This window comes from Echiichthys vipera, assembly GCF_963691815.1.
Source record: "Echiichthys vipera genome assembly, chromosome: X".
Taxonomy (NCBI): domain Eukaryota; kingdom Metazoa; phylum Chordata; class Actinopteri; order Perciformes; family Trachinidae; genus Echiichthys; species Echiichthys vipera.
In genome coordinates, this window is record NC_139825.1 from 36,511,029 (window position 1) to 36,534,185 (window position 23,157).

Consider the following 23,157-nt stretch of genomic DNA (forward strand, 5'->3'; position numbering starts at 1 on the left):
ATTTCCCATCCTACATCTTACCATATTACTATATTATTCTGAGTTTTGTATCACATTCAATGTTTTATATTACATCTTTATACTAATACAGATAAACACTAGTACCTATCAGTCAGTCTGCCATACACTTGGTGACTCTGTTGCTATTAACCACACCTGCCACTTCACCTTAATTTTTTTTTTTTTTTTGGCCTTTCATGCCTTTATTTTGATAGTACAGTTGGAGGTTGACAGGAAATAGAAAGAGGGGGCTGACCTTGGCCGGTTTTCATCACAATGTTAAACATAACATCACCTGCCTGATCAGTCTTTAAAGATTTGTTTGAGTAAATGTGTCAGTGGCGTTTTGTTTGTTGCTTGTTGTTACGGTAAACAGGAAGAGAGCGACTCACTCTTCCTGATATCTATCTCTAATTCCTTTTCTAAATAAATCCATTTGTCTTCGAAACCTGCCTGTGTAAACACGTGTGCGTAGAATTTTATTTACCACATGAAAACTTTCGTAGTCATGCCATTGTGGGAAAATAAATTAAAGTTATAAGAGATTAACTCAGTGCGCCACCAGCCACGAACCTGTCTCCCTAATGTAACGTTAGTAAAACATATCTCAGAGTATCTCCTTTTTATACAGTCTATGAGTATCTCGTAAAGACATAATCCTGTTTTCATCATCTGCAGTCACTACAGCGAGTGCAGACGCACTCAGTTAACACAGTCACTCGTTAAACCGAAACACTGGCAAGTCACTTGTCAGTGTGGACCATAGACTGTACAAAAATGTGGACACGTCAGAATTCTGCGTTTTTCACAGCTTCAATGTTGCATCTTCAGCTGCTGGTAATGCAACCACATAAAAGTCTACTGCAATGGGCTATTTTTATCATCATTATGTGTATTTATTTGACTGCACAGAGGTCTGGGGCTATTCCCCCAAATGCTAACGGCGTGCCTGTTATCAGCAATGGATTTGTTAGTGTTTATTAAAGTGGGCCTGGGGGCTTTTGCACAAAACCTAGATAAGGGATTAAGACAGGATTTTCCATGTATATTTTTTGTCCAGTTGCTTGTTCAACTGGTCCGTTGATATTGCCCGTCACCCCTTTTCTTGTTGTTTAATAATAATAATAGCGGCTGGATTTCCTTTTTTTTTTTTTTTACAAATTACATGCTTTACCTTCTTATAGGTTTCTATTAGGACCTGCTGTTGGACGCAGAGAAGACCGCTGCACGCTCTTTTCCATTTCTAGATCAGTAAATCTGTGGTTGACCTTGCGTCTCTCCTTCAAAGCTATGAACTAACACTCAACAGAATTACTTACACCTCTGACTAATTAAGCCAGGATGATCAGACCAGACCAGTTCAAGGCTGGCTTTTTCATTTATCCCGGATTTCTAAAACCTGCTTTCGTGCAATATTGCCCCCTGGACTCAGTAGTTTATTCTGCTAATAATAAGAGGTTCATCCAGCCCTGATATGGAGGAAACAAATGATAGCAGTTTTTCCTAAAACAACAACAAAAACAACATGTGATTGTGGAAGAGAGGAAGGTAGGGAGACATGAAACTGACCATCAACATCAAGGGAGATAGGAGAGACTGAAATGACTATCTACACCACGGCAGGAAATATGTACAACTGTGTAAAACCAAATACTAATAACCACAGACTTACTGAGGGGCAGAGACAAGATCTGAAAATGACGAACAATTTATAATAAAATTGAATGTGGATTTGGCTGCTTAAAGAAAAGGTTAATGGTAAAGATAGTTGAGATGCAAATAGAAATAATGTGTAATAAATCTAATCAAATAATAATAAAGTGTTTTGGACTGAGTCTGTGGCCTGGTCAGGGCAAACTGCACTCAGAAGTTTAATCTTTTAATCAAATGTAAATCACATTGTAGAATATTTTCCTCAAACATCAGACTCCCCACCCCTCGGTACATTTGAGTTCGGACTGGTTTTATTACTCATCCACGTATAGTGACTTGCAGCCTGAAAGCATGATCAAAGTGTCTGCTCTAGGTTCCTCACGAACAAAGCATACCTGCAGCAGCACAATCCGCCCAGTCTATTCCCTTTAATCACAAAGGAAACGAAAGTCAAGGAAACGAAACCTTCCTTAACTTTCATTTCTTCTGATCGCTGCATCTCTGCATTCGTCTCTACATCCGTGGGTGGCATCAACTTACGCCTCAGCATCCTGACAGTGTAGTCTAGACTCAACACAGGCACAAGTCAGTCAGTTTATTCCTTCTTTATTTACAGGAAACAACATCATCATGAACTCTCTGAACCAACATTATGAGGAGAAGGTGCGTCCCTGCATTGACCTCATTGACTCGCTTCGCTCTCTGGGTGTAGAGAAGGACTTGGCGCTGCCTGCTATCGCCGTGATTGGAGACCAAAGCTCGGGGAAGAGCTCCGTGTTGGAGGCGCTGTCAGGGGTGGCGCTGCCACGAGGAAGTGGTAAGTTACTGTCTACGAGACAAAACATATATTTATCTATCCATAAATCGAATATGACAGCAGATATAGCCTAGTGATTTTTTCAGCTGGAATAAAAATATAACTTTTCTTTGTGAATTTTGCACCGATGTTGCACAGCTATGGCTCTATAAAGGCAGAAGATAGTTGGGTACGGTAAAACCGTGTGGTTCTCCAGGCAAGGGCAATTGAGACAGAAGAACCATTAACTTTTTTACTTTCAATTTGGGATGCTGTCTATCAACTGCAAAACTATTACTGCATCTATGAAAAAGCCTTGAAAATATGACCTCAGAAAAAAAGTGTTATTGTGACTCAACTTACCCGAGGCTAGGAGTAAGCTGATCCCAGTCAGTGGGTAAATTCCTGTTGCAGTGAATATGAATGGCATCAACAGGAACAGGACGTTAACCTGGGCCAAGGCTGTTGCCTAGCAATGGAATTCATTTTAACAGGTTTATCCGGCTGTTAAGTATGACGTAACACCCTTTCCCGATTTTCCGGGTCCAAGCGCTCCGTTGAAACAAAACAGACAACAACGGCCGAACATGTGAACAGTTACAATCACCTCTAACGTCAGTTAGACACCTTTTTCATCCATGAGAAACAGGTACAATGACAGTTACGTTGTTGTTTTTTAAAACTCAGATCTGTTCAAACAGCAGGGAACACAGCACTGCGGCGTTGTAGAAATACGAGGCTTGGACCGGAAATCATATTTTGAAAGGGTGTTACGTCATGACTTAACAGCCGGATAGGGACTGGCAATTTTGAATGACCTAAACAATGCTGGTGTCAGTATGCTAACAGACTCTCAATGGTTTACAGTGTTAAAATGCTGATGTATAGAGCTCAATAGTGACCTTCTAGTCAACCAACTACGAAATAAGTTGGAGAAGCAAACAGACCAAACAGTAATGCTGTCATGAATACGCCAAACTCCACCAATCAGTGACATTGTTACACGTAGGTAGTGTCTTATTTCTCCGTGGAATTGCAAATAAAACATGTTTTCTTAAAACAAGGATGATGTCATTCTGACTTGTGGATTCAGGAGCATAAGCCGTTGTTTCACAGTCTCATAACTTGTGGCAAGTTTAGCTTGGATTGTAGAGATAGTATGGTTAACATCACTGTGGAGCTCTATAGAGCCACACACTAAAGACATGCCCCTGTTTGGATATTGTTATTAGACTTCTCTAGCATATGTATGTCTGGGACATATTATCCTATGAAGGTGTTTTATTGATTCCATATTTATAAAGATGATATCAGTGTTTTCTAAGATAGCCTTCTGCTTTTCATAATTTCACCAAGCACACTGGATTTCACTTTAAATCTTTCTCCTCTCTTTATTAATTCAGGCATTGTAACAAGATGTCCTCTCGAACTGAAGATGAAGAGAAAGAAAGAAGGAGAGGAGTGGTATGGAAAGATAAGCTACCAGGACTATGTGGAAGAGATAGATGACCCTGCAGATGTGGAGAAAAAGATTAGAGAAGGTACTGTAATGTCAATCAAAAGCCAAATATTGATGAAGCTACTGAATTCTTTTAGGTTTCAGTGATCAGCATGTCCCTCCTGTCACCATCGAACATCATCTCCTTTCACTCCAGCTCAGGATGAAATGGCCGGCGTCGGGGTAGGAATCAGTGATGACCTCATCAGTCTGGAGATCGCCTCTCCTGATGTTCCAGACCTGACGCTCATTGACCTCCCCGGCATCGCAAGAGTGGCTGTAAAAGGACAACCAGAGAACATTGGAGACCAGGCATGTTTGTTCAGTGTCCCCAAAGCACTTTATCCACGTTTTCATGAGGATAAAGTCTTTAGTAGAAAGTTCTTCCGAGGAAAAGTATTGACAGTGAGGTCTGTGGATTATAGCAAGGCTATAGACTTAAATGTTGAATATGTAGAATCTTTATTAAAAGCTATAGTTAAAATATATATATATATATATATATATATATATATATATATATATATATATATTATCCACGGGGCGTTTTGAGGGGTACAAAATGAAAGTATTGCTTTTCCATTGAGAAAAATAAATTTAGTCAGAATATGATATTTTAAAAAGTTTTTCGACGGGTTTGACAAATATTATCTGTCACATTCTGTTTACATTGTACGGGCCAATAGCGGTCGGCATTGCGTGTTGCCAGGGTTGTCTATTTTTCGGAGCAGCTACTTTGGGCTGGCACTGGGTGAAAGTGCCAGGGCTGAGTGACCGGACACGGGCAAAACCAGAGTCAATATAGGCCTATAATTCATACGATGGACTGAGATAAAAGAGGTCAATGGCATTAAAACACTCGCCAAAATGGCTACGTTTCTCTTTGATCAGTAAGCTAACTTTCATGTTTACTTAGTTGTAACGCTAACAGTCAGTCAAACTTCTCTGCAATACTTGTTTTTATGATGCAATTTGCCGCAGGTGATGGGTTCAAACAGGTTCAAACAGACTCCGGTCTCCTCTCGGCTACTGGTGTAGTGCTTTTAATTATTTTTTGTTGTTGCGACTACGATCTTGAGACACTAAATGGTGGTCTCCTGCTCATTCTCCATATTTAACTTTTAAGTCCTGTCATTTTCACTCATTATACATTTAAGAACAGTAGTTCTATGGTAGTTGTACAACTCATAACTTAATGTAAATATTAATTCATTCTTTCAGATAAAGAGACTGATCCAGAAATTCATAACAAAACAAGAAACCATTAGCTTGGTGGTGGTTCCATGCAACGTGGACATAGCAACCACAGAGGCTTTGAAGATGGCACGGGAGGTGGATCCTGATGGAGAGAGGACTTTGGGTAAATAGAGCTGATTCTGGAAAAGGACCACTTCATCATGTTTATTGACTTCCGGATAGTTCACAGTCTGTTTGCCCTTCTCTGTCTCAGGTATCTTGACCAAGCCTGACCTGGTTGACAGAGGCACAGAAGAGACAGTGGTTGAAATTGTCCATAATGAGGTCATCCACCTGAAGAAGGGCTACATGATCGTCAAGTGCAGAGGTCAGAAGGAGATCACAGAGAAGGTGTCTCTTACTGAAGCAATAGAAAGAGAGAAAGCTTTCTTCAACGACCATGTGCATTTCCAGTAAGTTCTTACATTTTTAATATTTTTAACAAATACAAGGTTGTGCGGGTGTTTCAAATCCTTGAAAATGCGTGAATCTGAATGTTGCGTTTTTAAGGTTTGAAAAGTGCTTGAATTTGACCATGGAAAGGGTGTCCGAATCCTGAAAATATATCCTTTGTGAAATATTTAATGCAGTTATTTGCATTTTACATGAAATAGGACATTTACTCAGTCAGTATCCTTTTATTCTTCTGTAGAACTCTCTTCAAAGAAGACCTTGCTACTGTTCCTAACCTTGCTGAGAAACTCACACTCGAGCTGGTGCATCATATTGAGGTGAATTCTTTCTCCTTCAAATTAACAATTTACGATGACATTACTTTGCGTACTTTAGGTATTAAGTTTTCGACTCGTGTGATTTACAGATGTCTCTGCCTCGACTGGAAGAGCAGATAGAGGAGAAACTAGTGCAGACTCAGGCAGAGCTGGAGAGATATGGCAGTGGACCCCCATCTGATGCAGCTGAGAAACTTTTCTTCCTCATTGACGTGAGCTCCCTCGCTTTACTCCTGGTTACAAATGCTCACTGCCGTGTATGAATCAAAAATATTTATTAAATCACTATAAAACACCCATTAACAACTGCTGCATATGTTATGCTGCAGAAAGTGACAGCATTCACTCAGGATGCCCTCAGTCTGACTACCGGAGAGGAACTCAAGTGTGGAGACAGGCCTAATGTGTTTTCTATGCTCAGAAGAGAGTTTGGAAAGTGGAATTCCCACCTGGACCACTCAGGAGAAAAGTGTGAGTGTATCATTTTGATCTGGTCTACAGCTGCCCATCAACAGCAGGAAATATATATATATATATGTTTGTGTGTGTGTGTGTGTGTGTGTGTGTGCGTGTGCGCGTGTGCGTGCGTGCGTGTGTGTTGTAGTTAACAAGAGAATTGAGAAAGAGGTGGAGGAATATGAAGAGAAGTACCGTGGAAGAGAACTTCCGGGTTTTATCAACTACAAGACATTTGAGATCATGGTGAAGGACCAGATCAAACAACTGGAAGAACCCGCTGTAAAGAAACTGAAGGACATAGGAGGTACAGTGTAAAAAGTATTCATTTAGAGTCATGTTTCTGGTCACCTGATGAAAGTACGTCAAATATTCAGCCTCCATTTGTTTGTGGCCAAGTTCTTTCTTTCTTTTCACTCGTCTCAGAAAAGAGATTACATTTTACCAACGCTTTGTGTAAATGTACTATAGAACCACACAGACAAGCTGTCTATTCCCTCTACTCTTCCGTGACAATTTTTATTGGTGTATATATATATATATATATATATATATATTGCATTTAGGCCCAATTTTTGTGGTAAAATAATTATGATTTTTTGGAGCAGATGTTCTTTTCTTACAATGCAACCTCCAGCTGTCCTGTAACTTGTTGTATTCCCTTTCCTTCTAGATGCTGTTAGGAAGGCGTTCATACAGCTGGCCTACACTAGCTTCATTGGCTTTCCTAACCTTGTTAAAACGGCCAAGGTAGCCACCACTTTTTATAGTTTAATTTGTATAATATCCACGGTGGAGTTCAGACTGATCACGTCTTATTTTCCAGGCAAAGATCGAAGCCATCAAGCAGGAGAAAGAGTCCACTGCTGAATCCATGTTGAGGACCCAGTTCAAGATGGAGCTGATCGTTTACTCTCAAGACAGGACCTACAGCAGCAGTTTGAGTGACAGGAAGAAAGAGGAGGATGAGGAGGAAGACAATCAGAAATTACAACCATTTTTTAAAGAGAGGAGTATTGTGTACAGCATGGATAATCATGCAACACTTCAGGAGCTAATGTTGCACCTCAAATCCTATTATAAAGTAAGTTTTAATGTTGAGGCATGATTAATTATTAAACAAACAATGACAAGGTTTAGACCCTTGGTTTGCCCTCGTCTGTCAAACTTTTCCCTCTTTTTCCTATTTCAGATTGCCAACCAGCGCCTGGCTGACCAGATCCCGCTGGTTATCCGCTACCAGATGTTGCAAGAGTCTGCTGTCCAGCTGCAGAGGGAGATGCTGCAGATGCTTCAAGACAAGGAGAATATGGAGTTCTTGCTGAAGGAAGATTGTGAAATTGGCAGCAAGAGGGCTGCTTTACAGAGTCGCCTTAAACGCCTCATGAAGGCCCGTGCATACCTGGTGGAGTTCTAGACGGGGTCAGGGCCTAACAGCATTAGTCTGTTGTTCCTCTTTCATTTGACAAATACAATACTGTTGTTTTTGTTCCTGTTGCTGTATTTGCTATTTTATTATTTTACTGTGTTGTCTTAGGAACAGACGCATTTGCCTTGGATGTAACAGTTAAGTCAGAACAGCTTAGTATCAGCATGTGCAGAGTTGTTTTAAATGAACTGTATTAGGCACTCCTTTTGTTTTTTGTTTTTTTAAAGAGTAAGAATTAGATCATAGGACGACCTTGTATAAGTCCTGAACTTGTTTCTGATTGGACTTAAAAATTGTTAATTTGCATCTTGTTCATATTGGTTCAAATATATTTGTTTAAATAAAGATTTGCTTTGAATTGATTGTTTGTCTTGTCTTGTTTGGCAATTCCAACTTGCTTTGAATGATACTACTACTACAGCAACTACTTTATATTGAGCCAAACATCAATATCAATGTCATGTTAAACAGGCTAAGACTTAACACTAAATATTTTTTTCTTATGAGACTTCTAGCTGTTTGATTCTTGATGGATGTGGTAACATGTACATGAAACTTAATGACTACAAACAAGTATTGGTGCAAAAGTGCTTTGGCTCCCCCTTGTGGTTTTACAGAGGAAATGGGTTTTTCTTTTTAATTGTTTGTCCCGTTGACATTGAGGATCTATTTTACAAAGGAGACTTGGCCAAGAATACTAGCAACACAGAGTTTTATCAATTAAAAAAAAAGCACATGGCCACAATGTGATACTTTGTTTTGAAACAGTCTGCAGCTTGTTCCATGCGTTCAAAAACACCTAAAAGCTTTCTTCCCCAGTTCAATTCTGACTTTAGGACACTAAACACTGAAAAGTCCTGCAAATGAAGGATGTACCAATGACTAAGGCTGTGTATATAAATTAGTCCAATTGACTTTTGAGTCTAAATATAAAAATAAAAACAAGTTCTACATTAATTAATACTCCACTCCTGATTCCTGTGTTGTTTATATCAGTCTACTGTATCTCTCTTGCATACAGTGCATTCTCCTCATGAAATATTTGCCAACAGAAGTCATGAGGTATATGGACAGACATACATTTGAAAATCCACCATGTTGGGAAATACAAGGACAAGACTGATGTGAAGAAATTCAAATTTATTCAAAAATACATAAAAAAAACCACCATCATTTAATTGCAGTTCACTTCATTTATTTCAGACAGGGTGAGTTCATTCCCCGCTCTCTGCAGTGCTCTCCTGAGTGCTGCTGTCATTGTCTGACTTGTCATCATCTAGGAAAGATAAAAAATTAGCAATGCACCTCTACTTTTTCTCCAATTTACAGATGAAAAAGATCAACATTTTGTTTTGTTTTTAACGATATACAAATCCAGCAGCTATTGGGAATAAAGAACATGACATAGGGACATCAAACAGCACACACAATGCGAAGTATGGCCCCCAGAATGTCCTTGTTTACTCACTCTCAAGTGTCTGCTGTAGCTCCTGTATGGTGCTGAGTAGCACATGGAACTGCTTCTTCCTTAACTCCAACTGTGTTTAGACATTTTCAAATACAATATCACTACTTGAAGACATAAGTTAGAATAGTAGAGATGATAAATGTATTTGCCTTTACCTTTGCATCTACGTTCTCCTTGATGTACGACAGCTGCTGGAGTTCATTGTCAAGTGCCTCCAAGCGCCTGTAAGTGATCATACAAACATTAAGCACATTCTCTGATTATCATATAAGCCCAAATTGTTCTAACACCTGAAGCAGAACAACTCAGTATCTGATGAATCAAATGAAAGGCTGACTCACTTTAGCGTTTCATGTCGGTCTGGGTGTTGCTGGATAACCTTAGCTAGAGCATCGTACTCTGGAAGGAAAGGAAAAAAGTAAAATGTGAGACAAGCAGAAATTCAAACTAGCTCACACTAAACACAATTATTATAAATTATACATTTTTCTGAAAAACTATATTGCCACAGATTAAAATGATTAATGGACGCAGTGTATGAAGGCTACTGGTATAATAGTGTGAGATTACGCCAATAAAAATTCAGCAACAGAATCGGTGAGCAGTGGTTTCATGTATTAAAGATTCTGAGATTGTGGTTGTTTACAAAATCAAATCGTATAATCTACATTAGAAACACTTCACTGTGGTCCTCAAGGAAATATAATTTCCCCTGTGAACAATTTAAGATTTTCAGAGTAGATTATCCCAACAATACTTTAATTCAATTTTATTTATAGTGCCAAATCATGACAAAAGTTATCTCAGGACACTTTACAGAGTAGATATAGACCACACACTATGACTTATTTATAATTTACATTGACCCAACAATTGCGTAGTCAATTTTAGTCAATTTTCAAGTCAATTATAGTCATCAATTGTCAGAAAGTTCAAAGTCAAAATCAAAGTCACCAAAGCCCAAAGTTGTGTCTTCAGATTGCTTGTTTGGGCTGACGAACAGCCAAACTAAAGGATATCCAGTCAACAATTATATAAAACAGAGCAAAAGGAGCAAATCCTCACATTGGAAGAATATCTTTTTTCTTCTACTACCATTTCACCAGTATGTTAAACTGTGTTCGTATTGGTTGTATTTCAACATGGTGGGACAACAACTCCAATATTGCCTCTGGTCTTTGTCAGTCTATATAAAACACATGTAGTAAATCTCTCCTGTAGATAATTGCCAAAAATCAATCGGGAGAACTGGAAATATTCGTACCTTGGCGATTTTTCCGTATTCTCTTTGCCCTCTGAATGTCTTTTTTGCATTCTGCTATCTTGTCGTGTGCAGACATGATATTTTGTTCTGCAATGTGGACACAAGGGTGATAACAGGGTTATTATTATTACACAAAAACATTCTTTATGTGGCTGAAATTCATGAACATGAGTATTTCTGTTATATATAAATGAATGATTCAATAAGAGGGTGTCAGGGGTTGTAAATATTCAGGGTCAGTATCAGAAAATCCATATTTCCTACCTATGTCAGTGTAGATTTTCTCATAATTCTCCATTTCACGAAGATTCATGTCATAAACCATCACCGTCTTCCCCATGGAGAACTCGCACTGGGCCAGTATGCCCACCATCCTCTGATACTGCATGAACCTGAACACAATCACAAACACGGTTTATGACAAGAGGCAAGCATTCAACACACTTTTACATACATTCTTGGTGACAAAGTCCAAGGCTGGGGTGTGTGGAGCTCACCCTTCGTCCGGGGTCTCAGGAGAGTTGCACCATTTGGTGAAACTCTTCAGCAGCACGTTGATCCGGCGGTCATCTCCGGCTCCGTCCCCGTCAATAAGAAGGCGTTTCCGAATAGTATCATCTAAAACAGGGGCGAAAGCGGGCATCAAACGACCTCCCAGATTCAGCTGGTATACATACATATAATACAAGAGCCGCTGGGCTAACTGTTAGCTCACAGGCTACTGCATATTATCCTAGCTGTTTTGAAAGCAAGCTGCTGCTACGCGTAAAATTGGCTCGGTACTTAAAGAGTTTCTACACGCATTTAAACTCCTGGCTTTTACCAGAAAGTAGAAACAAATAAATAAATTAAAGCGTTACTTACCATCTGTAACAGACCCCATATCCGTACCGACCCAGATCCACTTTATTGAGCAGCAGGAAATGAACAATGCAGCTCACCCCGCTTCCGGTAACAGACGGCGGTGATTGGCCACAGACGAGAGCACGGTCTGAATTTAAAGTTTTTTTTAGAAAGCTTTATTAATAATAAAAAAAACAATAATACAAATGTATAAAATCGGTTAAGTTGCGTAGTACAACATACACAACTGAATAAGTAGAAGAACACCAATAGAAATGAGGAAAGAAAAGGAAAAGAGACATTTATGAAGATGAGATTTTTTTTCTCCAAATGTCTTTATTGAATGTTTGCAGACAGGCAAAGTAAAGTCCAACAGTTACATACTGTCAGAGCGTCTGCTTTAAAGTGAAAAAGAAAAAGAGAGTTATTGTACTTGGCCCCAAAGGCCTCCGAAACTCAATAGCTAAAGATATTGTTACTCTGGATGATGTTGTGATGTCCTCCAGCACCACAGTAAGGAATCTGGGTGTTATTTTTGATCAGGATATGTCCTTCGATTCTCACATAAAACTAACGACAAAGACTGTGAATTTTCACCTGCGTAATATTGCGAAAATTAGGAACGATGTGTCTCAGAAAGATGCAGAAAAACTTCTCCATGCATTTGTTACTTCTAGGCTGGACTACTGCAACTCCTTATTATCAGGCTGCTCCAATAAGTCTGTTAAGAGTCTCCAGTTGGTCCTAAATGCTGCAGCTCGTGTACTAACTAAAACAAATAGAAGAGAACATATTTCTCCTGTATTAGCTTTTTTGCACTGGCTACCTGTAAAATCTAGAATAGAATTTAAAATCCTTCTCTTTACCTACAAAGCTCTTATTGGTCAGGCTCCTTCGTATCTTAAAGAGCTCATAGTACCGTATCACCCAACTAAATCGCTGTGCTCTGAGAATGCAGGGCTACTTGTCGTTCCTATAGTCTTCAAAAGTAGAATGGTAGGCAGAGCCTTCAGCTACCAAGCTCCTCTCCTTTGTAAGTAAACTTAAAACTTTCCTTTCTGATAAAGCTTACAGCTAGGGCTGACGATAAGATTTTGTTCTCCTTAATGATGCTGCTATAGGCCTAGTCTGCCCGGGGATAATACTTGCTGGTGCCTGCTGCCGTGGTCCTACATGACGCTTCCTGCTGCTATTATCACTGTTACTCATATATACTATCACTAGTTTAATAAACTATAAAATTTGTAGCCATAAAACACCATCAGTTGTATGTCTCGCTATATCGTAGCTGCTATTGCCACTACTCATCATTGATCATGTTTGCCACCATAATTATTATCATTGTCATATTCTGTTATTAAATTCCAGGGGGTATATCAAATATCTTTTCATAGTTGTCTAAAAATGTTGTATTATTTTAGTTTTTCACTAAAGTGGATTGAATTCAATTAAAAAATCAATAACAAATAAATATATTAAATAAATATTAAAACATTAACTTCATACTGAAGACACCTGTTCTTATTTTCATAATAACATATAACATCTCTAGAGGAAGATATAAGAACACAATTCTGGCCAAAATTGCATTGTGACATTACATTAAAAAAACAGATGGTTTAAAGTTTCATCAGCATGCCCACAAAAAACACAAGAGCTGTTCACATCCATACATTTTGAAATGAGGGCGTTAATAGGATATATTTTGTGAAGAATGAAATGAGTTTCTTTTACTTTGTTATGAATACAGTATTTGTGAGGTAAAAGCCATGCTTTTTCCCAGTATAGCTTCTAAATGAGAGTACCAATAAAACGTTCCTCGTGGAGAAAACCTCTTTTTATCTTGAAAAAAAAGTATTATTATATTTATTTTCTTGTGTGTTGATACCATTCAAAAGCAAAAGCAGATTTACCCTCTGGTCTAATGTCTTCAAAGAGACATTTCATTAAACTAAGTAAGCCAGAGGGCGTCGCTTTTATCACAGAGTTGTATTCTTTGAAAGGTGCAGGAAAATTATGACGCGACAAGAAACTCCCGTAGGAGAGGACAAGACGATGTTCATCCGAAACAGACTAAATATTATTTATACATCTCTCAAACCATTTGGAATAAAAGAGACACATTCCTAATAGAAATACAGTCGTTATTCCATAACACAGTTTTGTGAGGATAAAATTGCGAGTGGAGCATTTTTTCCCAGAAAGAAGTGATTGCTGATAAAATATGGACAGCGTGACCGGAAGCTTGTCAGGTGAGTAGTTACAGGTTAAAACGAAAGCAAGCCCACATTTTTTTCCCAAAATATAATTGGGGGTGAGTATGATGGAGAAGCTGTTTATTAACACATGCAGAGTGTGTGTGCGTCATGGCGTGCGTGCGCGCTCAGGAGCAGTGACGTCTCTGTCCCACAATGCAGTCTGGTAAACAGACATGGCAGCACCAGGTGAAGACCTCCACAGAGGCTGAGCACCGCACTCGCTCTTTCTCACCGTCTTCTGTCTCTTTCGCCCGGTGCATCCGGTTGATACACATCTGCCTGGGGTCACGTGTGCGTCTACAGCCCCCAGAGCCTCGGTAAGAGCAAAGTTGTTGTCCATTCGTGTCGACTGCTCTTGACTTTTGCTGTGTTGTCAGGCTGCTGCTTCCTCGCTAACGCTAGTCATGGCTGTCTACAGGCTTCAGCTAGCAGGCTAATGTAGCCACGGCTGCCCTAACGTTTGTACCAGTCACAGACACACACTGGATGGAGCCTGTTTTCAGAGGGTTTTTTCCCTCCACATGCCGTATTAATGATTACTTTCTATTTATATGAAAACATGTTAATATACGTACGAAGAGGTGGGAGCAAAGCTATCCAGTAAAACTGCTCTTCTTGGTCTCTGTTAGCTAATGTCAGTTATCTGACAGAGTTGTCCTGTCAAGTTGTGCACCTCAATAACAAGTACCTAGTTTCTTATGAAATTAAATGATGTTACAGTGTATATCATACATTCACTCTGATTTTACAGTGATAGTCAATGTGTGTAGACATGTGTAAGGGCTGGGGTAGAAATTAAGTATGATCTTGTGTTGACTCTCTGATTTAAATAATGGGAACATATCATCCCCAAAGCGATTTCAGTCAAAAGAAAGCAGACTTGGTTGTTTGTCTAGGAAGACGTTTCATCACTCATCCAAGAGGCTTCATCAGTTCATGTACACAACTGACCGGGTGGGATCAGTCCCAACCAAGTCCAGTTTCTTTTGACTGAAATGGCTTTGGGGATAACGATGACTTGGACAAATGAGAACATTCACAGGCTGAGGAACATATCATGTTACCATACTGTCTGACATATCTGACATGTCATACTGTCTTCCAAATTACTTGCTTCAAGCATTTTCTCTAGGAGTTGTTTGATATGAGCAGTGAACGGTATCGAATATCAGTTGATTGCATGTTTGCCATGCAATATTTATTTTGGAAAAACCAAGCCGCTTCATTTTAAGACCACAGAACAGCCACCATTCAACTACAAAGCTAAACGCACTTATTGCTATAAAACTGTCAAATCTTGAACTTTTATTACATTTCTTTGTGAACTTTGTAAATATTTAGATGGTTGTTCAATTTTGATTTTTGGCATTAAGACTAGACTTAGACTTTTCTTTATTGATCCTTTGGGATGAACTCCCGCAAAGAAATTGAATTTCCAGCAGCTTACAAAAACACAAGGGAGGTTTAACAAAATACAGTATAAGATAACCAAAATAAAGTATAAGCTAAATAAATACAGAACGTATAAAAAAACAAAACAATAAACTCTTAGTTAAATATATATGAAGTAGATGTAGGAATACAGGTCAAATGAAATTCAAGGAACATGAAATCAGATAAGTTAAATGTAGAGGAAATGTATAAGATAAAATATGTATGACTGTATATGACAGAAATGAGCAGTAAGATTTAATTATTGCGTGGTGGATAAAGATAAAGTATTGGATAGTTAGTTTGCGCTACATTGTGGTAGTATTACTATGTAATGTTATCATATGACCCACTAATGAAAGTACTTGTACTTTCCTTTTTTGCCAAGTATTCCAATAACCGTGTCTGTGGTGACACTTGCGGGCTAGAGGTAAATAAGCCGCCATGTTAGTGACGCTGCTGACAGCGGTTGGTCGTTCTGCCTAGATCGTCACCAATGGTTATGCTGCGTTCACTTATTATCGAAAATTGGAAATTCTATCTTTTGAGTCAGGTTTGTAATAAGGGTAGAAGTATAATAGTAACATGTGTGTGTGGATTTAAGAGGGTAACATATAGGGGACGGACTGTAAATAGAGAGGTAAATGTGTTTCAATTAAGTTTACAAAAGAGTAAAAAAAGAGAAGAAACATCAAAACAAAGAGCCTGATACTGATTTGTTTTCTCTCAATGGTTGTCTGTGTGTCTCCAGACTTCCTCTCCAGTGTGTGTGGCGGCCAACGATTAACCAAACTGATGTGGATCGGCTGAATTAGTTTAAAATACGTTTTTTTAAACTTTTTTTTTTTGCCAAGGTAAGATATCACAAATACTCATTACTCTATATTCTAATGAGAACAACCAATGATAGGCAGTTTTATAGTGCTTACAGATGTTTACAGTTGTGGCTTATTTAGAAACATGTTGGATTTCAGTATAGCAGTAACTGCTTTCCAGAGAACCCAAACATGTTTTTGCCTTTTTGTGGATTTTAGGGTCAAAATAACACAGACACACATGTAGTCATGATAAAATGAGTGTGGTAGAGGGCTGGGCAATAAAGAGAAAATATATCACGATAATATTGATCAAATACCTCTGTCAATATTGTAGGGTTGGCCACTGGTGCTTTCACAAAATATTTTCACATAGAGATTTCTGATAAATAATCATCAATAATGTGACTATCCCACCGTCTAGACAGCAAAAGTCACGCTTGTGTGCCAACAGCATTCATGCAACACTGAAGCACCTGTCTATGCCAGTACCAACTTGTCTGCAAATTTCAAAGTGTTGAGTCGCAGGGGAGATGATAGGAGAAGAGTTATTTAGTGACAGTAAATGTACAGTGAAGGTCACGGTTTGCCCATGAATATACCCTGCAGCTCTTTAATACCCAAGAAGTTCCCGTGTCTTGCTTCCCAAGGAAGCTGCTGGGCAAAAGTGAACAGAGAACATGTGGGTTTAAAACCAGAGCAGAGTGGGCTGCTCTCTGGCTCTGCCCACACTCTGCGTCACCTAGATTGCAAAACGTAAATACATATATTTTTATTCAGTGCCTTTTTATTGGACATCGCATTCATATATATATATATTTTTTTTAAAAAGTCTTGAAGCGTAAATTACCATTTCAGGTCATGTTTACACTGTGAGACGCAAGCCTATACGGAGCTGATGCATATGGATCAATTAAAATGAGAGCGTATCTGTTGCATGAGACATGTAGGTGAAGAGCTTGTCTGACCACGCTTGCCAACTAGTCTTGTGGTAAGTGGATAAAGGCAAATAACAGAACAGTCTGCTAAGTTCAGAAAATAACATCACTTTACTGTAATGCATCCTTTAAAAGGAAGAAAAGCCAACACTTATTATACACGACACAATATTACAATATCCAAAATCTAAGACTGATGCAGTGTCTTAAATCGTGCACTGCAGTGAGTGTACTGACACGATCAGTACACTCAATTCCCCCAATAAGTGCTGTCTCAAATCACGCCTGCACTTACCGGAACTGATGATCATATTTCTTCTTCTGTTTATTTTGTTCAAAAGCTTTTCCAACAACACTTCTTACTCAACACACCGCCAAAAATCCTTGTGATCCTCTTTTCATATTTATAAAGTGAATCTAGTTGTTGCTGCTCCGTTGCTCCGTTGCTCTGTTGTTCTGACATTTTCCAGTTTGAATTTAGTACTGCCTCTCGCACTACGTAGACAAAATGGCTGCAATTGAGGGCGTTGAGTGTCCATCGAACCACACTCAACGGTTCGGCCGTTTTTGAGTGCGTGACAGGAGAAATGCAGTACATTGCATTTTACCAACTTATGTCGTAAATATACTTCCACCCTCAAAAAAGCCAGTTTGTATTTGGGACACAGCAAGTATCTAGTTTCATATCACAATATGAAAATATAAAATATCGATATATTGTCCAGCCCTATAAGCTGATATCTCAAAAAAAGGGAAATCATTTTCTGTTATTCTTTCATACATAAAAATACTAGTTCTAAAAATAAAGATCCCTCTAATTTAAGTACAATCCTGTACAACAGTCCTGCAATGAATAATTGTCTTTAAGTGGATTTTGTGGAAATCCTGTGATTTCAATATATTAAAGATGTTTTTTTTTTAAAAACAATTACACTTCAGACATAGTCACTGCTACTCATTGAGATAAACAAGTATTAAGGCAGTCAATATGTCATAACCTAAATGGTTTGCTAGTTTAGGCTAATAATGGATCAGCAATAAAAGCCATACCAAAAAATGTAATCCACTGAGTTTTATCATTTGTGACAGTGGCTTAACTACCTAAGGTAAGTTACACATTACACCTAAAAAAGATTTGTTATGCACTCCTCTTGAAAAATAAGGTTAATGTTTTGTGTTACTGTTGAAAATATACCTGTGTTGGGCCTGTTTGTCAACTTATTGATATGTGACACAGTTGTTTTCCGCAGAATATACAGTGCATCCGGAAAGTATTCACAGCGTTTCACTTTTTCCACATTTTATTACGTTACAGCCATATTCCAAATTGTATTAAATTAATCTCTGTCCTCAAAATTCTACACATAATGTACAATAATTATGACCATGTGAAAAACGTTTTCTTGAGAGTTTTGAAAATGTATTAAAATTAAAAAACAAAGAAATCATATTTACATAAGTATTCACAGCCTTTGCTTAATACTTTGTAGAACCACCTTTGGCAGCCTCTACAGCCTCAAGTCTTTTTGAATATGATGCCACAAGCTTGGCACACCTCTCTTTAGGCAGTTTTGCCCATTCTTCTTTGCAGTACCTCTCAAGCTCTATCAGGTTGGATGGGATACATTTTCAGATCTCTCCAGAGATGTTCAATCGGAGTCAAGTCTGGGCTCTGGTTGGGCCACTCCAGGACATTCACAGAGTGGTCCTGAAGCCACTCCTTTGAGATCTTGGCTGTGTGCTTGGGGTCGTTGTCCTGCTGAAAAATGAACTGTCGCCCTAGTCTGAGGTCCAGAGCACTCTGGAGCAGGTTTTCATCCAGGATGTCTCTGTACATTGCTGCATTCATCTTTCCCTCTATCCTTACTAGTCTGCCAGTTCCTGCTGCTGAAAAACATCCCCATAGCATGATGCTGCCACCACCATGCTTGACTGTAGTGATGGTATTGGCCTCGTGATGAGCAGTGCCTGGTTTCCTACTGGCATTCACACCAAAGAGTTCAATCTTTGTCTCATCAGACCAGATAATTTTTTTTCTCATGGTCTGAGAGTCCTTCAGGTGCCTTTTGGCAAATCCCAGACAGGCTTGTGTGCCTTTTACTAAGGAGTGGCTTTCGCCTGGCCACTCTGCCATACAGGCCTGATTGGTGGACTGCTGCAGAGATGGTTGTCCTTCTGCAAGGTTCTCCTCTCTCCACGGAGGAACGCTGGAGCTCTGACAGAGTGACCATCGGGTTCTTGGTCACTTCCCTGACCAACGCCCTTCTCCCCCGATTGCTCAATTTAGACGGCCGGCCAGCTCTAGGAAGGTGGTTCCAAACTTCTTCCATTTACGAATGATGGAGGCCACTGTGCTCATTGAGACATTCAAAGCAGCAGATATTTTTCTGTATCCTTCCCCAGATTTGTACCTCGAGACAATTTTGTCTCTGAGGTCTACAGACAATTCCTTTGACTTCATGCTTGGTGTTTGCGCTCTGACATGCAGTCAACTGTGGGACCTTATATAGACAGATGTGTGCCTTTCCAAATCATTTCCAATCAACTGGATTTATCACAGGTGGACTCCATTTAAGCTGTAGAAACATCTCAGGGATGATCAGTGGAGCAGGATGCACCTGAGCTCAATTTTGAACTTCATGGTAAAGGCTGTGAATACTTACGTAAATGTGATTTCTTTGTTTTTTAATTTTAATAATTTTTCAAAACTCTCAAGAAAACTTTTTTCACGTGGTCATAATGGGGCATTATGTGTAGAATTTTGAGGACAGAGATTAATTTAATACAATTTGGAATAAGGCTGTATGGTAATAAAATGTGGAAAAAGTGAAACACTGTGAATACTTTGTGGATGCACTGTATATTGAAGAGCCATTCCAAATTACAAAGAGTGTAATGCGTTGATACACATTTTGCTGAATGTAATGCAAATTTATCTGTATAGTATTTTTCAAAAGCACTAAAAGTTGAAATTTTCACGTGTTCACTCTCAAGCTACAGGAACAGCTTATCATGCTTGTTAAGCCTGCTCACCCAGTTGTCGGTATCCATAACCAATAAGGACTGTGAATTGTCACTGACCAACCAGGTAACCTGAATATACTGTATTAATTGAGGAAAATGTCAAAATACAATACAATATTGTAAGAAATATATACAGTTATATCTGAATAAAAAAGGAAAGAGCTGTAAAGTATTAAAAATGAAAGTTGAATATTGTCCATAAATGATATAATACTAGGTCACCTGTTGCGGTATAACCAGAGTGCACCAGAGCTTATGTAAGCCTATGTGTAACCTATGTGACGTGGCGCATTAAGGTGGTCATGGGCCCCTAGGCTACTGTTTGTTTGCCCCCCCCCCCCCCCCCCATTATTAATCATGCTTTATCAGAAAAAAGAACAGAAGAAGAGACTGCAACCTTGAAAAACCTGTCAATTTAGGAATTTTCTTTAGTAGATCTTGGTCTCGCTCTCGTGCTTTTGTGCTCTGTTATCACATTTCCTTTCTGACAGTTTTTTCTAGTAACAGTCAGTGCGTTTACATGCAGTTTAAACCTGATTATAATCGGGTTAAGGGCATACTCCTGTTTCTCAAACACCATGATTATTTGCGCATGTAAACAGCATTCTCGGTTTACTATCAGGTTTCTAGTCTGTGCATGCTGCCCACTCCGCGGCAGTGGCTTTTGACCCGGAAATAGAATAAACCAGGAAGCAACGGCCCCGAAAACAACGTGAAAAAAACAACAATAGGGCTTATCTTATCTTTAAACTGTGATTTTGACAATGGTGAACTGGAAATAAAGCCGTATTCAGTCCAGCTGTATGTTGGCGCAGCGCCGCCTACTGTACCGGAGGTCGAATTACTCTTTTAATTTTCCCATTCAACCCTCGCTCATGTGTACTGGGGAAACTTCAGTAATCTGATTATTCCCTTAACCAGGGTGAGGCCATTTTCGGGTTACTGGTGTGCATGTAAACGCACTGAGTGAGTGATGCATCATTTGACAGCAAAACTGACCTCATGAACCCGGCCAGATGATGGCAGCTGATTGGGTAAATGTGTCCCTTATCTATCCAATCAGTGACTTATTTTTTTTTTTTAATGTTTCTAAGGGCCACAATAGGTGGCACGTTTATCCCAGTGTAGCAAATTAAAAAAAATTAAAATAGTCCGGTGCCCCTGCACACCTGCAGCCTAGGCCAGCATGTGCATAAATCCGCCTCTGCCTATGACATATTTTATTTTGAATGGTTTTACATTAACCATCAAACCAACTCGCTAAGCATTGCATGTCAAATAAATGAAAGCTAACTAGCCAGCGACACAAACCCCGAAGATAAACTGCTAGTCAGCTTTGTCATATAGTATTTTTTTTTCATGGTGAGGGGCGGGTGCGGTGAAACAACACGCGTTTGCCCGTGTCAGTCAGTGAAAAAGTCCTCCTATCCCGAGCAGACCAAAGCTGACTCTCGTGTTGTTACATTGTAGCGGAAAGAATGTCGGAAAGGGCCGAGGATGACGTCAGGGGGGAGCAGCGCCGAGCGGCCAGGCAGCAGCTGAAGCAGCAGCAGATCCAGCGGAGAGAAAGCTCCACAGCAATGGCGACTGTTGCGGAGCGGAGATCCTTGCCTAGTCCAGAAATAATGCTGGGACAGCCTTGGAACACCTGGGTCGACGCCGCCAAACTCCACGGCAACGACGGTGAGTCCCCCCGCGTCCCGAATGTGAGCGAGGAAGCGAGGTAGAGCGCGACAGTTGCCAGTCCCGTCCTGTTTTTTGGCCGATTGCATGCAGTTTTTGGTGGAATATGAAGAAACGCTACTGGTAGCAACAGCACGAGCAGGCAAGCAAGTGCAACTATTTATTTGTCTGTGTGTCGGATCGCCTTATTTTCAGGTGCTGAATCGGAGGAAAGTTTCAAAGACTTCGGGAAAAATCGAGAAGCCATGCGTTTGTGCAGAGAAGGTGAGTGTTTTTTTTCCTCTCTCCTCTAGGGCCAAAGGTATATTTTGATTCTGGAGGTTTGCACACATACACATGGATTTCAAACACTTTACACGCGTCGTACGGCCAACATTTAAACCCACTGTAAATCATGCGCATCACGAATTGACTGGATAACCGGATACAATGATTGAGACGTGTATTCGTGTGGTAGTTGACATTTGCATCTGACCCTAAAATAACTTAACGGTTAATAACTTAGACTCGCTGTACTCGGGTATAGGCCCACATATAGTAATAACAGTGTCATATTCTGTTTGTAGAATGAATTTAATAGACTTTATAGTTAATCAGAGTTTTAAGTTAGTTCCAATTTAGAAAGTTAATTAGTAGTAACTTGTGTCTATTAATTAAAACAAGAACCATGAGAACAGGAACCACAAATTGAAATGCAGAGGTTAAAACTGAGGTTACGACTTTTAGTCATAGTTCTATTTAAATGATAAAAAATTACAACATGGATTGCTCCTATTTCATACGCTGCTTCATCACAAAATACTACCAACAGTGTTGTTTTAGTTACCACACATAAATACTCAAGCATAGCAAATTGAACAACAATCCTAAATTCAACACTTTTGAATGTCTTTTGAAGCAATTGCTCACCAATCAGCATATCATGTACATTTAAAAATCATTCAGGACTGATATTAGTAAACGTTAAAAGTCTGCCATCACCATGGATGAAAGCAATCTTCCAGACTACTCTGATAACAAAGTGATAGGATGATTATGTTCCTGTTACGATCTCAGATTATGCCAGGATTTCTCTCTAGAGTTTAAACATGTTTAGGTTTATCTGATAGTGTTCTTTTACACATGCAGTAGTTGGAAAGGTTCAGTCATGGCAGAATAAAGAGAAAGGGCATCTTTTGACATGGGTGATAAAACCCACTATGTCAGAAACACAAATTCCTGACTTCTGAGCCACAGGACAGGTTGAACTGCAGTTTAAATTCAGTTTGTTTATCTGTCCTGCTGGTAGGACTGGTCGTAGAATGAACCTCACTACAAAGGTAAATTGTTATAACAATAAACTTGCATCTTGTTTCATTTTAAATCAACAATCACATACAATTTTCCAGGTTTACCAAGTTATAAGACTGACACCATAATAAGCAAGTCAACAGGATGAGTTAAAAAATAACCTGTTCATTTAACTAATTTAATAAATGAATGATGAACAAACTTGGTTACAACAGTGATACAGTGACTGTAGTGTAATGCCTAGCTCAATTAAGTTTATCGAAAGGCGCTAATGTCATGCACAGTCTTCAACATCCATAGCTACTTTAAATCACTTTCTAAAATTATTTTTTCCTAATGCTCAA

At 39.2% G+C, this 23,157-nt stretch overlaps 3 protein-coding genes across 4 annotated transcripts in view; 2 read left to right on the forward strand and 1 right to left on the reverse strand.

Annotated features, from left to right (window-relative positions):
• The first annotated feature begins 2,211 nt into the window (after nucleotides 1-2,211).
• LOC310965037 (interferon-induced GTP-binding protein Mx) lies at nucleotides 2,212-8,120 on the forward strand. Of its 2 annotated transcripts, none has more exons than XM_083938420.1 (12): nucleotides 2,212-2,470; nucleotides 3,853-3,990; nucleotides 4,105-4,259; nucleotides 5,169-5,307; nucleotides 5,398-5,596; nucleotides 5,836-5,914; nucleotides 6,004-6,126; nucleotides 6,244-6,385; nucleotides 6,519-6,677; nucleotides 7,044-7,120; nucleotides 7,197-7,454; nucleotides 7,563-8,120. In XM_083938420.1, the coding sequence occupies exons 1-12, from the start codon at nucleotides 2,284-2,286 to the stop codon at nucleotides 7,785-7,787; spliced, it is 1,881 nt and encodes a 626-aa protein (XP_083794546.1). In that variant the 5' UTR covers nucleotides 2,212-2,283; the 3' UTR covers nucleotides 7,788-8,120. The 2 variants fall into 2 exon arrangements, with proteins under 2 accessions (XP_083794546.1, XP_083794547.1); XM_083938421.1 differs by lacking the exon at nucleotides 2,212-2,470 and adding an exon at nucleotides 3,375-3,454.
• An 811-nt stretch (nucleotides 8,121-8,931) lies between these two features.
• thoc7 (THO complex 7) lies at nucleotides 8,932-11,436 on the reverse strand. Its single transcript, XM_083938685.1, has 8 exons — nucleotides 11,396-11,436; nucleotides 11,029-11,149; nucleotides 10,796-10,923; nucleotides 10,532-10,618; nucleotides 9,609-9,666; nucleotides 9,423-9,489; nucleotides 9,268-9,337; nucleotides 8,932-9,075 (listed from the first exon to the last, which is right to left on the reverse strand). The coding sequence occupies exons 1-8, from the start codon at nucleotides 11,412-11,414 to the stop codon at nucleotides 9,014-9,016; spliced, it is 612 nt and encodes a 203-aa protein (XP_083794811.1). The 5' UTR covers nucleotides 11,415-11,436; the 3' UTR covers nucleotides 8,932-9,013.
• A 4,443-nt stretch (nucleotides 11,437-15,879) lies between these two features.
• Nucleotides 15,880-23,157, forward strand: part of atxn7 (ataxin 7) — a 28,148-nt gene continuing 20,870 nt past the window's right edge. Inside the window, exons 1-3 of the mRNA XM_083939521.1 lie at nucleotides 15,880-15,917; nucleotides 21,311-21,523; nucleotides 21,719-21,787. Coding sequence (XP_083795647.1) covers nucleotides 21,319-21,523; nucleotides 21,719-21,787 — 274 coding nt within the window. The 5' untranslated portion in view covers nucleotides 15,880-15,917; nucleotides 21,311-21,318. The remainder of the gene's footprint in view (nucleotides 15,918-21,310; nucleotides 21,524-21,718; nucleotides 21,788-23,157) is intronic.